At 52.0% G+C, this 16787-nt stretch overlaps 1 protein-coding gene across 4 annotated transcripts in view; it reads right to left on the bottom strand.

Annotated features, from left to right (window-relative positions):
* LOC144943143 (echinoderm microtubule-associated protein-like 6) overlaps positions 1 to 16787 on the bottom strand; it is a 187426-nt gene that overhangs the window by 23049 nt on the left and 147590 nt on the right. For all 4 annotated transcript variants that reach the window (XM_078870358.1, XM_078870355.1, XM_078870356.1 and 1 more), the window contains 10 exons: positions 15010 to 15151; positions 13489 to 13641; positions 12450 to 12581; positions 11600 to 11688; positions 10218 to 10394; positions 6721 to 6922; positions 5461 to 5590; positions 4193 to 4271; positions 3053 to 3182; positions 57 to 155 (listed from right to left, as the gene is read on the bottom strand). In XM_078870358.1, coding sequence (XP_078726484.1) covers positions 57 to 155; positions 3053 to 3182; positions 4193 to 4271; positions 5461 to 5590; positions 6721 to 6922; positions 10218 to 10394; positions 11600 to 11688; positions 12450 to 12581; positions 13489 to 13641; positions 15010 to 15151 — 1333 coding nt within the window. The remainder of the gene's footprint in view (positions 1 to 56; positions 156 to 3052; positions 3183 to 4192; positions 4272 to 5460; positions 5591 to 6720; positions 6923 to 10217; positions 10395 to 11599; positions 11689 to 12449; positions 12582 to 13488; positions 13642 to 15009; positions 15152 to 16787) is intronic.

Raw genomic sequence — 16787 nt, 5'->3', positions numbered from 1 at the left:
TTAAAAAGCGATCGGGGCCGAGATGTGCGTGGTGCCACAGAGGGTGTGGGTCGTACCGATCTGCCCGGTGGCTACAACGTTCTTGAACTTGGGATGCTGGTTGACGGTCAGGCAGAGGATGTCGTCTGTGTGCTCGAGGTAGAAGCTCTGGGAACCTGGGCGACAGTAGAGCACGCGGGTCAATCACTCCGTCACCTAATAACTATTGAAACAATTTTCGTTTGACCAGGAAGGGGCTCACAGAGCTCTGTAGCTCTTCTTCAGAAGTGACCTGGCCCACAAATGAGAGGTCAACGAAGTGGCTTATCGCGTGGAAATTTCTAGCAGCCAAACACTCTAAACATAGCTCTGTTTACATTTAAAATAAAGCATATCTTGGTTTATATATATTTTATTGACAATTGATTTCTTAATAGTTTTAGATGTATTGTATTTTTTATACTTTAAATGAGGATGTACATGGCTGATTTTGATCGCAATAACAATAAAATGTAAATAATAATGTGTGTATCTTGGAACACTATAGTTTGGGCCAAGGTGTTAATTAAATATATATATATTAATATATATTTTAAATCCAGCCACCACTAACATCAATATCATACAGTGAGTAACATTAAAACCATTAAAGGTCTATTTGTGGAAGGAAAAACCGGAGGACCCAGAGACAAATCCACGTGACCACGAGAAAAGAGACATGGCAAACTCCAAATATGCACGCATCAGGGTGCGGCTCGAACCCAGGCGAGGTAGCTAACATCTCGCCACAGCGGTGGCGAGGCGTGGTCAGCCAAACCTGTTGTCCTTCCCACGCGCCTCCGATTAGCACGGTTGGCTACGTACGGTGCGAGAGAAGTTCAACGTCCACGTGCGTGGACTCGTGCGTGCGCGCGTACCAGAGGTCGCAACCGGGTACCCGATACCCGTACCCTACCCGATACCCGGCTACCTGTACCCGGCCGGGTACAGGTACGGGTACCCGTTTGCGACCCTGGTGCGGCCGGGTACGGGTACGGGTAGGCCGTGAGTCATTGGTGAGTAACCGTTTGTCACTCATTTCCCAACGTCTTGTCTCTTCTCACAATTCAAGTTCCTAGAATCAACCCACCCGCGCCTCAGGGGCGGTTTCTTCATTAGGGCGATTGGGCGACGCACCACCAATGTGTGAAAGGGACTTTTTCAATCACATTAACAATCTCATTCAACCAGAGCTATGCTAGCCGTTACTGTGCCTCTGGATATAGTCCAATCAGCGTCATGTCACGTTCTGTGGAGTACCGCCTCTTTTTGGGCGATTTCACTCCAGCTGAGAATCGCCCAGAGTGGTCCCATAGACTTACATTCAAAGATGATTTTTTTCGAAAGGCGGGCGCTGCAATGCATTCTCTATGGCTTCCGGGAGGGCTCGCACTAACGTGCTTACGTCATCATACGTCTCGCACGTTTCAGTAGACAAATTTCGCCACCTAGTGGAATTTCGATTTAAAGCTTTCGTGACTGCAGGAATTCATCTTCTTGGTTCTTTCGGTAAAGTCACGTAGAAGGGAAGTAATAAAATAATAAAATAAAACATAATAAAATAATTCTCACGACGTTTCGGCCACAACACAAGTAGCCGTCCTCAGGTGAAAACCAGGTCTGTCGAGGCGACAGCGTCTGAATGAAACAGCACACGTGCTTGGAGCATGTATATAAGCTGGGTTGGAAGGGGGGAAGAAAGGGGGAGCCTTAACAAAAGAATATGAAATATCAAGAGGAATTTAGCATATTTATGGGAAATGCAGGTATGTGACTAGTACTGCATATGCCCGTGCATTATGCAGGATTAGCAGCATCAAAGGGAGGGGATAAGGGTAGCATTAATGAAGGGAAGGAGTGTTAATAGTATGTAGCTGCAGTAACTAAAACCACCACGTAAACAACTAAAGTATAAACTACATATTATCATCAGTATACTAAATATACTCTACAATACGTTGAGTTACTAACAGTAAGTAATACATTACAATTCTACGTCGTAAAAAAAAAAATATGCTTGCATCTAAACTTTATTATCTTACATCACACGAGTCTACACCCTACTATATACTGCCATAGACAAACCCAACAGTAAATTATATACTATATTGCACACCATAGAAAGGTTCTCCTTTACCGACCACCTTGTAAGTGCCACGCTGCTACAAGGAGAGATGTTTCAACAGCATGGCCATACGTTCCCTGTTGAGGCTCTGAACATCACTGTCAGGACATACCCTATGTTAAATAAGGCGAAGCTGAAGACTGAACTGTCTGTCATTTATGAGAGTCTAGAATTCAAGGGCTGCTGTGGTGCACTAGCGCTGTACCAGGTTTTGCTGAAGTACAACCTCCAGGATACTTTTTCAGAGACTGTTGCTCTGTTGAACATCCTCATAACCACTCCCATGACAACTGCTGAAGCTGAGAGGTGTTTCTCAACCTTAAAGAGAATCAAGACATTCCTGAGAAATGTAATGGGACAGGAACGTCTGAATGCAATGGCTATGCTTTCCATGGAGAGGGAACTAGTCAGGAACATGCCTGCTTTCAATGAGAGAGTAATTGATCACTTTGCTACTTTGAAAGAGAGAAGAGCAATATTTCAGTATAAGTAAGCAGTGTATTAAGCGAGTAATGTGATGTAAGCAGTGTAATAATAGTGAGTAAACAAGGAGATGTATTGTAAGAGTCACTTTATTTTTCATTAATATTAAAGAAGTGAAGTTGCCTTTACATGCTTAAGCTGTTAATTTATCCATTGCATGGGTGGACCTTATCCTTATCAATCATCCAAACATTTGCCCCCCCTGAGAGATTTTTCAGGAGCCGCCACTGCCGCGCCTGCAACATGGCGTCATCCCAGAGGTCGCAATCAGGTACCCGATACCCGTACCCTACCCGTACCTGGCCGGGTACGGGTAGGGTACGGGTACGGCTGGGTACGAGTACGGGTACCCGTTTGCGACCCTGGTGCGGCCGGGTACGGGTACGGGTAAGGAATCAAAACCCGTTTGCGACCTCTGGCGCGTACCCGTGGCGAGGTTGTGCACGATGGCCACGGACGCCGTGTGGTAGACGATGTCGGCCCCGTCGTTCAGGTAGTGAAGGTTGTTGCGGCAGTCGAAGCCGCGGTAGCCGAACACGTGCTCCAGCGTGAGGTCCTAGTTGGGGGCGGGGGGGAGATGGGAGATGGATGGGGCAGCGTCGCGATGTTCCGCTTCTGCTGCCGCTGCTGCGCTGTGGCCTATGTAGCAGGCGACGTTTTCGGGCAATAGGCATTCTGCACAGCGCATCATTACACTGGTCGGAGAGATCATGGAGTGAATATTCAGAGTTGGAGGCTGCACTTTACACCACCTTTTGGCTAGTCATCGAACAAAGATGGTCACTGCATCGCGCGCTTTCGAATGCTTTTTTGTGTTTGGACACCTTGACAGTGGGAGCTGAGTTCTCGAACAAAGCTCGCGGTTTACTGGTCGATCTAAATTGCTATCCTGACCTATGGTCATGAGCTTTGGGTAATGACAGAAAAGAATAGATCGCAGGTACAAGGGGAAAAAATGAGGTTTCTCCGCAAGGTTGCCGGGCTCACTCTCCGTGATCGGGTGAGGAGCTCGTTCATCCGGGAGAACCTCCGAGTCGAGCTGCTGTTGCTCCTCCGGATAAAGAGGAGCCAGTTGAGGTGGTTCGGGCACCTGGTAAGGATGCCCCCCCGGTAGACTCCCCCTGGAACTCTACCGGGCAGCAGCAACGTCGCACTGAGCGGAGACCCCTGGGGCCGGCCCAGGACACGCTGGTGGGACTATGTCGCTCGGTTGGCTTGGGAATGCCTGGGAATTCTCCAGGAAGAACTAGAGTCTGTCGCCGGGGAGAGGGAGGTCAAGACCACCCTACTCAATGTGCTGTGGCCACAACCCTCACGAGGACAAGCCGACGAGGACAAGAAACGAACAAAAGGTCACAAGCGAATATCTTAACACCTCCTGTGTTATCGCCAGAAAGGGTAAAGCCTCGTCGTTTTTTTGCCGTAATTTTTATATCGACAAAAAAGGTCTCATAGATGAATACACTTTATTTTTGCTTTCAGGCATGACGTAGCGCAAAAAATAGCGTGAGATTCCACCCAAATCTATTCACGGACCAGCGGACAGGACCGCAAGATGTTTCTAACCTCGATCGGTTTGCGTTTCTTCCCGACGTTGTTCTTCTGCACCTTGTCGGGCATGGCGAGGGAGCGGCTGAGCACTGGCCTAGTGAAACGCAAGGTACACGCACTGTTATTATTATTATTAGAGCTACGACCATCATCATTATGACCATCACCGTCATCATCGGTTGTCTCATGCGAGTAGAGTGTATGTGAAAAAATAATTAACACGTGTCACCCTACCTGGTTCCTCTGTAAAAGAGCGTTGGCATACAAAGGATCGACTCACAGAGCGAGGCCGCGGGGGAGGCAGCCAAGCGAGAGAAGATGAGCAAATGTACACAGATTCACACAGACAGACCAAACAATGGCCAGACGGACGCATCGGAAAGACAGCCAGACACACACAAACACAGATATACAGACAGACAAACATGCAAGGAGACGCACAGGCAGCAGCATTGATGGTAAGACAGAGACAAACACAAAGACAGGACAAAGAGACCAACCAAAGACACATGTTATGCCGTCAGCCGCAGTCCAGGGTTAAGTTTAACTCCACGATGAGACGTACAAAGTCCAACAATCGATGTTTTAAGGCATTTTGCATATTTACAGAATGGATGGATCATTGATTAATCGTGCATTTCAAAAGTGTAATCAACATCCTCTTACAATTTCACACATTTTCTAAATAACGACAACTATGTTTTTTACCAACAGGTGGCACTAGAGCCGATATTGGTAAAGTCACGTAGAAGGGAAGTAATAAAATAAAAAAAATAAAACATAATAAAATAATGAAAATAAAACATAATAAAATTATTCTCACGACGTTTCTCATTCTTCACCTGAGGACGGCTGCTTGCGTTGTGGCCGAAACGTCGTGAGAATAATTGTATTACGTTTTATTTTTATTATTTTATTACTTCCCTTCTACGTGACTTTACCGAAAGAACCAAGAAGATGAATCCCTGCAGTCACGAAAGCTTTAAATCGAAATGTAATAATTTTATTGTCTTATTTTTATTATTTTATTACTTCCCTTCTACGTGACTTTACCGAAAGAACCAAGAAGATGAATCCCTGCAGTCACGAAAGCTTTAAATCGAAAAACAACAACAAAGCCGTCCGTCCCTAAGGTGGACGGCAAATCGGGGCCACTCCTCGCCGAGTCCGCGATTGGTCCGCCACGAACAAGAAGAAGCACCACGCGTGGCCTCCCATTTTAAACGCGGCTCGACGCCGCCGTCGAAAGCGCTCGCTCGCGCGTGCAAGCCGGCGACACCCACCGATCGTCCGGCGACGCCTCCTTGGGCTGCAGGTGCGGCTTGGCGCCTCCCGCCATGGGGCGGATGTTGGTGAGCGCCGAGCGCGACGCGTAGTCGCTCACCCGCTCCCGCTCCACGTCGCTGTCGTAGCCTGCGGGATGGAGGAAACCCACCCCCAGGGGCGTCATCGACGAGGAAGGAGAAGAAGAGCCGGCGGGGAGCATGAGCGGTCCGGCGCCGGCTCACGTCGGCCGTCGGTGACGGACGACGTGAACTACGTAGAGGATGCCTCTGGGGCTTGTTGGTGCTGCCCCTGGGGCTCATTGATGGTGCCCTTGGGGCTCGTTAGTGCTGCCCCTGGGGCTCATTGATGGTGCCCCTGGGGCTCGTTGATGGTGCCCTTGGGGCTCGTTGGTGCTGCCCCTGGGGCTCATTGATGGTGCCCCTGAGGCTCATTGATGGTGCCCCTGGGGCTCATTGATGGTGCCCCTGGGGCTCGTTGGTGCTGCCCCTGGGGCTCATTGATGGTGCCCGTGGGGCTCATTGATGCTGCCCCTGGGGCTCATTGATGGTGCCTCTGGGGCTCGTTGATGGTGCCTCTGGGACTTGCTGGTGCTGCCCCTGGGGCTCATTGATGGTGCTGCCCATGGGGCTCGTTGATGGTGCCCTTGGGGCTCGCTAGTGCTGCCCCTGGGACTCATTGATGGTGCCGTTGGGGCTCGTTGGTGCTGCCCCTGAGACTCATTGATGGTGCCCCTGGCTACCCCTGGGGAGCTTAGTGGTTGTTGTTGATGTTGGGCCAGGGCTGCTTGGTCCTCGACTGTGCTGTGAGGTTGCTCTGTATCTGCCTCTACGGTCCCGAATTCACTACTTTCATGAGCGTTCTCGTGACCCCATGTTGCAGAGACCGGCAGCCATGACAGAGCAGTTAATGCTTTAAACCAATCATACGCAGACTCACGAGCAAGATTACAATTCATAATTCGTTTTGTGGTTTACATCGCATATATAGGCACCTCTGATTAGCACCGTTAGCTACTCATGGCGCGAAAGAAGTTCAACATGTACGTATGTTGAACTTCTTGTACATATGTTGAACTTTTTTCGCACCATACGTAGCCAACCGTGCTAATTGGAGGTGCGGTCGATACAGTATCTACACGTGGGTACAATCAACAAAACACCCAAGACATTACGACATCATGAGCCGGCCACGGCAACCGACGAAGACAAGACAGAGCGATTCGAGCTCGGTGGCGCTTTCAAAACGTCGGGGGGCACCTCCGTCCTCCTCGGAGTCGGTGTCGGACTCCTCGCTGTCGAGCGGGCGGAAGTCGCGCGTGCGCTCGCGCTCGTGGCTCCACAGCACCAGCGCCGTGTCGGCACCGCCCACGCTCAGCAGCAGGCTGTCGTCGTACGCCCAGCGCACGTTGGTCACCTGACCGCTGTGCCCGACGTACTGCTTGCACCGCGCGTACGCTCCCTGCAAACGTGCGGCACGGAGGGACGTGGCATGGGAGGGAGGTTACGGCAGCGCCGGGCTGCAGTGCTCGCGAGAGGTTAACTACCTCGTCTGGTATGCAGGAGGTCGTAGGCTTTGATCCCGACCCTGACGCCTGCTGCTGTATATTTGGAAATAATAAAATAATAAAAATAAAACATAATAAAATACAATTCTCACGACGTTTCGGCCACAACGCAAGCAGCCGTCCTCAGGTGAAGCACAGGTCTGTCGGAAATACAGCGTCAGCTGAGGACGGCTGCTTGCGTTGTGGCCGAAACTTCGTGAGAATTGTATTTTATTATGTTTTATTTTTATTATTTTATTACTTCCCTTCTATGTGACTTTACCGAAAGAACCAAGAAGATGAATCCCTGCAGTCACGAAAGCTTTAAATCGAAATGTATATTTGGAGTTTGCGTGTCCCTCTCCCCGTGGTCGCATGGATTTTTTTCCGGTTTTTCCCTCGACATTCAGAATCAACGTCACATTTTTTTTGGGCCGCTAAAAAATTCCACGTGATGATAAGCCACTTGGTTGAGCTATCATTTTAGACAGCCAGGTCGCTTCTGAAAAATGAGCCATACAACTGCAGTGGGCCAAACACTCGCCCACCGATTCAGGACAAAAGTAAAGCAGTTGACACCTGGATGTCGTCTCGGAATAGAATCCTGATAAAAAGAGAAATGCAAATTCATCTCTCAAACGTATCACTTCTGTCTGTATATCTGTTCTGTCATCTCACTTTAAATGCACGAATCAAAAGGAGGGCCGCCCCCCAAAACACACAACTTGTGCTCTGGTTTACTACTACTAAGACCACTGAGCTATGCAGCTCTTTTTCAGAAGCGACCTGACCACAAATGACAGCCCAACCACGTGGAAATTTATAGCAGACAAATGCTCTTAAACGCATGTTTATTCTGAATCCATAGGGAAACAAACCGGAGGATCCGGAGAAAAAGCCACGCGATAGCAACTGCGGTTTAAAAATCAACAATAATCAGCTCGCTCTGGCAGTATCTCTGCGAAAACACGCGTGCGCATTGCGCTTCACCGAATATTAAATGTTCAAAGGCAGCCCGAGCAGACATTACAACTCCACCCGGAGCAAAACGCTCGCCCGCTGCGCAGAGATGGCTCTCGTTATTACGCCAATTAATAATTAAGCTACCACGATGCTCAGCATTTCCCGACCTGAGAGGCAATGTCAAATCATCCGCCGCCAAACGGCCCCACTGGGAGGAGGAGGATGGGGGGGTGGAGCGGTTCGACTGCGATCCCGTCCCCCACATTAGCTGCTAGACTGTTGTTTTTGTTCATTTATTTAATGCTATTCCCCCTTAATGACGAGCGACTAATTTCCACGCTTTGTCGGTGCTTGATTAACCGCGGCCCGCCGGGCAAAAGGTTCGGCGGCGGCTTGCGCTCGGAGAGAAGTTGCCAGCTAGCGACGCCGCGTGGCGCGGGAGAGATCGGATGGAGAGTTTTACGTGGCGAGTGTGTCGGCGCAGACCGCACGAGCCGCGTTTGAATAGTTTGATGTAGTATGAAATGCGCGGGCGACAGTGGCACCCTTGGATTTATATGCGAGAAGTGTCTGCATCGCGGGATCGTCAAGAGGTGGATTGACCATGGCTGCTGCTGATGATTAAGTAAATGCTGGTTGATGGCCTGGTTTGTTGTCCTTCCCCGCACCTCCGACTAGCACGGTTGGCTACGTACGGTGCGAAAGAATCTAGAAAAACTAAGAATAGGTTCTATCCTTTCTGGCAATAAAACAGGAGGTGTTAAGATGTTCAAATATCAAATAGAAACCTTTTGCAAGGAATCGAGTCTGCATTAACCACACACGGTACTTGTGGTGAACATGCAAACAAAATATGCTCCGATAATTCATTATAAGAGCATGTTTGTAATATAAGCATTGTCTTTGGAACTGATTGGTCTTCTCCAGAGACAGCCTTCTTTAGGGCCTAGTCTCACCAGTGCGAGACCAGAGAACGCCGAAAGGCGAACAGCACAAGGACAATGCCACTGTCAGGGCATTTACAGCTCGGGATGAACAGCGACAAAATGGGACATTTTTGCCAAAACAAGAATAGGTTAAGCCTTCCAGCAAGGATGAAACCTATTCTTATTTTTTCATACTTTTGTAATGACAATAGAGTCAACCTGTAGAGCGAGTGGTCTCGGGCCAGCGAGAGAGTTCGGGAATAGGGGCGTGGCCACGAGACAGGGGCGTGGTCACGAGACAGGGGCGTGGCCACGGGATAGGGGCGTGGGAATTGCGCGGGAGAGACTCGGGGCTGTTGCAGTGGGCGTCTTCGCCTGTCCGAGGGAGAGCACGTGGCTCCTTCATAAAGAAATCCTTCCCAGGACGAGTGCGTCGAAGTCGTCTTTACACTTTGATACTGACAAAGTGTAAAGAAGTCCAACATTGTGGGGGTTGTTTGCACAGACTTTGCTACACTGGTCAGTGCGGGTCGTTGAAAGGCGGGAGTTATATGCCCGGCTCAGATGTTACTGGAGTTAGCCATGGCTAGGAATCCAACTTAGGTATCCGCGCAGTGTGCGGACCGCTGCAAACCACCATAATAACAAAAGTATCACTATAATGGCAACACTCACAGCATTATTCATCAACAGTGAGAATATGTATATACGCTCACGGTGACAACAGCTTATTCTGTCATTGCCCCTGCCATGGCAATGCGGAATTGCCAAAGGTGGGGGCTGTCCCACGACCTCCCGAGTGACCTCACCTAGATAAGACGATTGAGATGCGGCCAATGGGAGCTCACGGAGAGGACGTCCACCGTGGATGTGGAGCAAGGAAATTGGCTCGCGTGCGGGAGCTCGACAACTTCGTCGCAGCGCAGGACCGGGACCAAAATAACGAGAGCTCGGGGAAGACATTCATCCAGCAGCGGGATATCTTATGGCCGGCGAGATAACGACGACGACGAGGGTAAGCATCTTGGGAGGCATGGAATGTGGCAGGCAGGGAACCGCTGTTGACGTCACCGGGCGAAGGTTTTAATGGGTGGGGGACACGTGCACTGGATCGAGGGGGCTAGGAAAGGAAACTTGGCAGGTTCGGAATAGAACGTCTGAGCTCATTTGATTTTCGACAAGCACGGTAGCTCCGTTTCGCCAGTTGCCCGGCTATATTACACGGGAGAGCCGTGGTGCGCGAGCCCTGGGGACACCTTCAGTCAGCAGTGGACAGACCCCGGCTAACTACGATGACGACGATGGTGATGAGAGCAGGCACCTTGACCGGGTACTGGAAGAGTTTGATGAATCCGAAGTCGTCGGCCGTGGCGAGGATGGAGCGGTCGCGCGACAGGCTCGCCGCGTTCACGTCCGCGCCGTCGCTGTGAGCCGCCCACACGCCCTCGCACGTGGGGCCCAGCACGCACGTCCACGACGCAAACTCCAGCCGCTCGGCCTGCACCCACGCGAGTACACACACACACACACGTCCAACAACAACAACAACCGCCATTCGCCACTAAGTGGCGGTGACGTCACCACGACGCTTGTGCCAGGCCATGTGCAACTTGAGGCCACGTGAAGTGTCGAACGCCCGCTGGCAGGAGGTCACGGGGCAGACCCAGTAGGTGCCACGGATCGACTGATTGAGATGACTGGCTGATGCACCACCTGTGCCCCCTACTGTGCCAACTTGCTGTGCTTTTGCAACCCGGCGCTCCGCTCGTTGTTGTGAGCGTAGCTCCACACGCACACACACACACGCCCACGTCCATAAAACAAACTAAAGCCGCTCGGCCTGCACACACACACACGTGCGTACGCCAATACCAATACCCGCCATTCGCCACTAAGTGACGGTGACGTCACCACGGTGCCCGAGCCAGGCTACGTGCACCTTGAGGCCACGTGAAGTGTCTTAAGGCTCACTGTAAGGAGGTCACGGGATAGACCCAGGTGCCATGGGTTGGCTGAGATGACTAGCAGACGCACCAGCTGTGCCAACTTGCTGTGCTTTACCCGCCCGGATCTCCGCTCGTTGTTGTGAGAGTCGCTCCTCTGCCCTCAGTTGTTGTTGGAGGGCGAATGCCTCCAACTTCCCAGTAGCGTCCTTCACGAGCCTCGCATCCACACATGATGCTGCCGCGGTGGAACGGTCAGCATACGTGCACACACAAAAGTGTGCATACTGGGATTGCAACGGTGTCATTTTACCCAAGAATAAAATAAACCACACCCACCACCCAGGTAGCTCCGCCCACCACCCAGGTAGCTCCGCCCTCCACCTAGGTAGCTCCGCCCACCACCCAGGTAGCTCGGCCCACCACCTAGGTAGCTCCGCCCACCACCTAGGTAGCTCCCGCCCACCGCCCAGGTAGCTCCGCCCACCGCCTAGGTGGCTCCGCCCTCCGCCCACCACCTAGGTAGCTCCGCCCACTGCCCAGGTAGCTCCGCCCACCGCCCAGGTAGCTCCGCCTATTACTCTGGTAGCCCCGCCCGTTGCCCACATCGTGAGTAAAGCACGAGGCCAGACATTTTTACACTCGGAACAAATTCCCGATTTTCACTCAACCTTTGGGACACTCGGACAAACGATCATTCTGAAGCCACCGGGGCTGTCCCGGCCAAACCGGGACGCTTGGGAACATTAGCCCACGGTACCTCGTGCGGATGGATGTTCTGTCGCTTTCCCCGCGGCGCTTCGTAAAACAGCTGCTCCCTGGTGGACGTGTTCACCTGAATGAGCTTCCCTGCAGGCGGGGAGGTTCACAGCACGGGTGGGGCGAGCGGCAGCTGGGGATCACGGTGACCGATGGGAACTCCGGTTGAGTGGTGGGATGGTGGTGCATAGGAAGTGGCGATGGATAGCGGTGCGTTTTGGGTGGTGGGAGTGTGATGGTGGTGGTGTTGTGAGCTGGGCGAGGGGGGGTCGAGGTTATGATGGATTGGTGAGGGTTGTGATGGTGGTGCAGCGAGTACTTCGAACCCGTTCAAGTCCCGATCACGGTAAATGCCAGTGACAATTATCTGAACTGGTCCTGGGCTTCCCCAAAGTCGACACAGCCTCAAATGAGTACCCGGTGCAATGTATAAACATTGCCACTCAGGAGACAAAGACGGCCAGGCGTGGTGCTGGCCACCCACCCCTCGTGTGCCATGCCGGCCTTCATATTATCTCACCAACAGCACTTGCCCCAACAGGCTGTTAAGGCTGTACGGGTGGCCTTTGTCGTTCTACGAAGCAACGCTCGTGATGGTTCTGGCGACGGAATTGCGTGACCGGCAACGCGCCCATTACCCGCGGCGAGGTGCTTAAGTACGCGATGATCGGTCAAACGAACGTGGGACCAGCCCGCACCGTTGGGATAGCCCGCGTCGCTACGGCGAGAGCGAGCGACGAAACGAGCCGTTCGCACGGCACGGCGGACAACGGCGCGGCGGTGAGCGGCCCCGGCAGCGGCGGCGCGACGGTGCGTTCGGCACCGTTTCGGCGACGGCGATCGCCGCGCACCTTTCGTGTCCCAGTCGAGGTGGGTGACGCACCCCGACGCGCCCTTGCACGTGCCGACGCGCTTGCTGCTCAGCACGCGGTAGACGTCCACGAAACCGTCGTGCGACGCCACCGCCAGATACTTGCCGGGGTCTGCGAACGACGCGCAGAGAGGAGGCCACGTGTTAAGGGAGCCCCACGATGGCACCGCGGGAACGAGGGGGGGAGGGGAGGGGGTGTTCCGTCGGCGTGGCTGTCGAGTGTGCAGGCGGTGTGACTGCGCCGGGGTCCATTGGCCGGAGGGGCCAGAGGTGCCGGGCCACGAACGGGGAGGGAAAGGAGCAGTTGAAGCCAGTTCTTTACTTTTCGATTAAAAGCTTTCGTGACTGCAGGTGACTGCAGGGATTCATCTTCTTGGTTCTTTACCGAAAGAACCAAGAAGATGAGTTCATTACTTGTAGCATGGCCCATGCCAAGTACACGGCGCCGCTGGGACCATAGACTTACACAGTGACCGATATGCTCACATTTAAACCCACAGACTTATACAGAGACTCATAGACTAACGTAGCTCCTGTAGGTCCCCTGCTAGTCGATAGGACCGCCGATAGACTAGGACACGTAGACGATCGTGGGTCAGTGATGTAGCTATCGTCACGTGGAACGTTTACCGATCATCAGGCGTGTGCAGTGTGTCACGACTCAATTAGCATTCTATTATTATTTTCTCTGATGAGGTTTTGCCATAAAAGCCTCACCGAGTCACGATACACTTTCTCAGGAGGGTTCTGCCAACTTCATGGCACACAAACCTCGCGGAGAAAGGCTCCCGAGTCGGGAATTGAACCCAGGGCGCTTTCTCGCCGTGTGGTACGAGCGTTGCCGCTGCATAACCACTGCACTGCCGCTGCACTCCCGCTACAACGCCACCCATAAATCTGCACGGACCCTCCCATGTGACAAATGGCCCGGTGGTCTTTCGGTGTGAAACCACGACGGGCTGGGCTACGTGGAACGGGCGGAGAGGAATCGGTAAACGCGGAATGGCGGCATCACGAGCCTGGTGAGAACTTGATGTCGGTGATGATCTCCCGGCGGTGCTGGAAGGACAGCATGTCCTCCAGCGTGTTGGCGTTCACCACCAGGAAGCTGCCGTCGTTCAGGCCCACGGCCAGGGCCTTCCCGTCTGATGAGAAGCAGCAGCAGCGGCCACCTGGGAAGCACAGGGTGAAAGGCGGCTCAGCCGTCATCATCGTCATTCAGGATCTACCCACTCCTGGATGACGGTCACACAGGCAGTCACAGTGGATGCAGTTGACAGTGATGCAGTCAGAGCCGTGCTGTTACAGACGATGCAGCTGCAGCCAGGAAATCAACATGATGTATCCACTGCTGGATGAAGGCCTACTCATCACCATCTATCTCAGTCGCGCGATGCAACAATCGATCTGACTGCGGCGACGCGACCTGTCGTCGTCGGCCCGTGCTCCGCTGTGGATGTGATCTCTGGAACGTTCTCTCCTTTGTCGAGAGTTTAGACCACCGCCCAGCCGGCGTGCGCACGCGCAGGTGCTGCGTGGATCGCTGCATCGCGAGACCACGCGAGGTGGGCGACTGCCTGGCGAGGGAGAACTTCATCCAGCAGTGGATTGATAATGGGCGACGAGAACAAAAAAACAACTAATTCGACGCGTTCATCAACAACGCTATGGCCTTAAAAATAAATAAATAAATACTCGGCGATGTTTCGGGCAATGCCCCTTTTTTATAGCTCATAAATAGAGAGGTTAGAGAGAGTGGATAAGAGTTGGAGACTGCACTCTACACCATTGGGCGTGATAAGAATTACATTAGAAAAATATTTCCTGATGAACAGTTTTAAATCAGCACGTAAACATTTACATATTCGTAGGTATTGGGTAACAGACAAAGCCTTGAATTAGCACGAAGTATTACTTCCGAATAAGCTCATTTATATAATAAAGAAACTCATTAAATGAGATCAACAAAAAACATCGGTTAGCATAATCCACTTCGTGATACTGAAGGTGAATGATGACGGGTGAATGATGATGGGTGAATGATGATGGGTGAATGATGATGGGTGAATGATGATGGGTGAATGATGATGGGTGGCACAGTGGTGCAGCGCTAACACCCGCGGCCCTCACAGCATTATATGCTTCCCCCCTGCTCTGCACGGCTTCCCTCCGGTTCCCTTCTCTTTCCTCCCACGGCTGAAAGCGAGCATCACGCAACGTAATCGATGTCAGCGACAGACATCGCGATGCTGAATAATAACCTGCAAATCAGAGGTCGCAATCAGGTACCCGATACCCGTACCCTACCCGTACCCGGCCGGGTACGGGTAAGGAATCAAAACCCGTTTGCGACCTCTGCTGCAAATCAACTAACCGTGGATCACACATCATGGCAGAGACATCGCCCCCCCTGCCGCCTCCTGCGAAAGCCTTGGCAGCACTCTCCTGAAAAGGAGCTTCGTGGGGGGGGGGGGGGGGACGACTCGGCGAGGCCTTGCTTGGACGTTAACGTGCGGAAAGGCCTAACGAGGCGGCCGTACCCTTCTTGAGCTTGCGCACGGCCAGCATGCAGTGGTTGTCCGAGAGGTCCCAGACGCGCAGCGTCTTGTCGTCGCTCACCGACGCGCAGATGGGCAGGTGGGGGTGGGCGGCGAGGCCCCACACCTCACTCTGCATGTGTCCCTGGGGTCCGGTGTCAACGACAACGAAGATAAATGACAATCAAGGGGCCGAGACAAACGATTGACGCGGATGGCCCGGCCTGCGTGCAGCCCTGATCGAGTTTCAAATATCACGCGGAAACGCGGAAAAAAAACACTCCAAAAGCTCGGTCTCGTGGATTACGCGATAACCATCAGCAGTTCCTGAGGAACTGCACTGTGGTCCTCTTCTTGACTTAGGTCACCGTCGAAATAAGATGTTTGAGCACGTGTGGCCAGCTGACAGGCAGCAGTGAGACAAAGGCAACCGTGGACTGGTTTCCGCACTGATTGGGATTTATCGGTACGGCACAACGCTCACTGCTGCGAAGTCTGCTTCTCGGAACCATATCTTGCAGAGTGCACACATCGACACTACGGGCGCCCACTGGCTTGGCTCATGCCAACGATAATGAAACCTGCAAATGACGAGCCCAAATCAAGGTATCACGCGACGGCTGTGAATTTAATGTGGGATGCCACCGGTGCCCACCCAGCAGCAGCAAAACGGGTTGGCAACATGATAATTGTTTTTTTACCCTTCTATCTGGCAACAAAACTGACACCTTTTTTTACAAGGAGTCATGTTTGCATAGACCACAATACCTGCAGTCATAATGCAAACAAAAAACATAACTCTGATAATGTATGCACTGTCCTTGAAGTTGATTGGTCCACACCCGAGACAGCTTTCCTTAGAGCCTAGTCTCACATGGGTTGGACCAGATGACGCCAAAAGGCGCACAACTTAAAGACAATGCACCATCAGAGTATGAAAGCTCGGGGTAAGCATTTACACCATTGGAACCTCATTTGCCATTAGCAAAATATGATAAAAAAAACTATTATCATATTTCTTACTGGCAAATGAGGTTCCAATGGTGGGTTGGCAACAGTTCGCCGATTGGCAGGTCTTGTGTGATGGGGTCGAGAGGTGGATACCCCTGCCTCCGCTAAGACCATTGTGCACGCGTGGAAGAGTAGGCCAAAATCCTCTCTAGAGGGGCTCCTTGCACTTGTCTCTGTCATGGAGGCCCTTTTTGTCAGCAGTGGCAAGAGCCAGAAATTGTAGGGCTGCATTTTGACCTTTTACAATGTTGGCCGCAGTGGGTGGGCAACCTGGGTCCCGTTGACCCCCCCGTGGAGGGCCACTCATGTGGCCCACTGACTCGTCTAGGTTGAACATCGCTGCTCTACACTACACATTACACTTTATATACTACATACTACACTACACGATACACTACACACTTTACACACTTTACACTACACGACAAACTACACACTATTTACACACTTTACACTACACTATACACTACACACACTTTACACACGTTATACTACACGACACACTACACACGCTTTACACTGCACTATACACTACACACACTTTACACACTTTACACTACACGACATACTACACACAGCTTTACACGCTTTACACTACACTATACACTACACACGCTTTACACTACACACTTCACACTACACACGCTTTACACTACACGACACACTACACACGCTTTACACTACACACGCTTTACACGCTTTACACAACACTATACACTACACGAGTGGTGGGCAACCTGCGTCCCGTGGAGTCGCTCGTGGTGGCCTGG

This window comes from Lampetra fluviatilis, chromosome 30 (assembly GCF_964198595.1).
Source record: "Lampetra fluviatilis chromosome 30, kcLamFluv1.1, whole genome shotgun sequence".
In the NCBI taxonomy this organism is placed as follows: domain Eukaryota; kingdom Metazoa; phylum Chordata; class Hyperoartia; order Petromyzontiformes; family Petromyzontidae; genus Lampetra; species Lampetra fluviatilis.
Note: the sequence above shows the minus strand (reverse complement) of the source record. Positions and strands in the feature narration are given on the sequence as shown.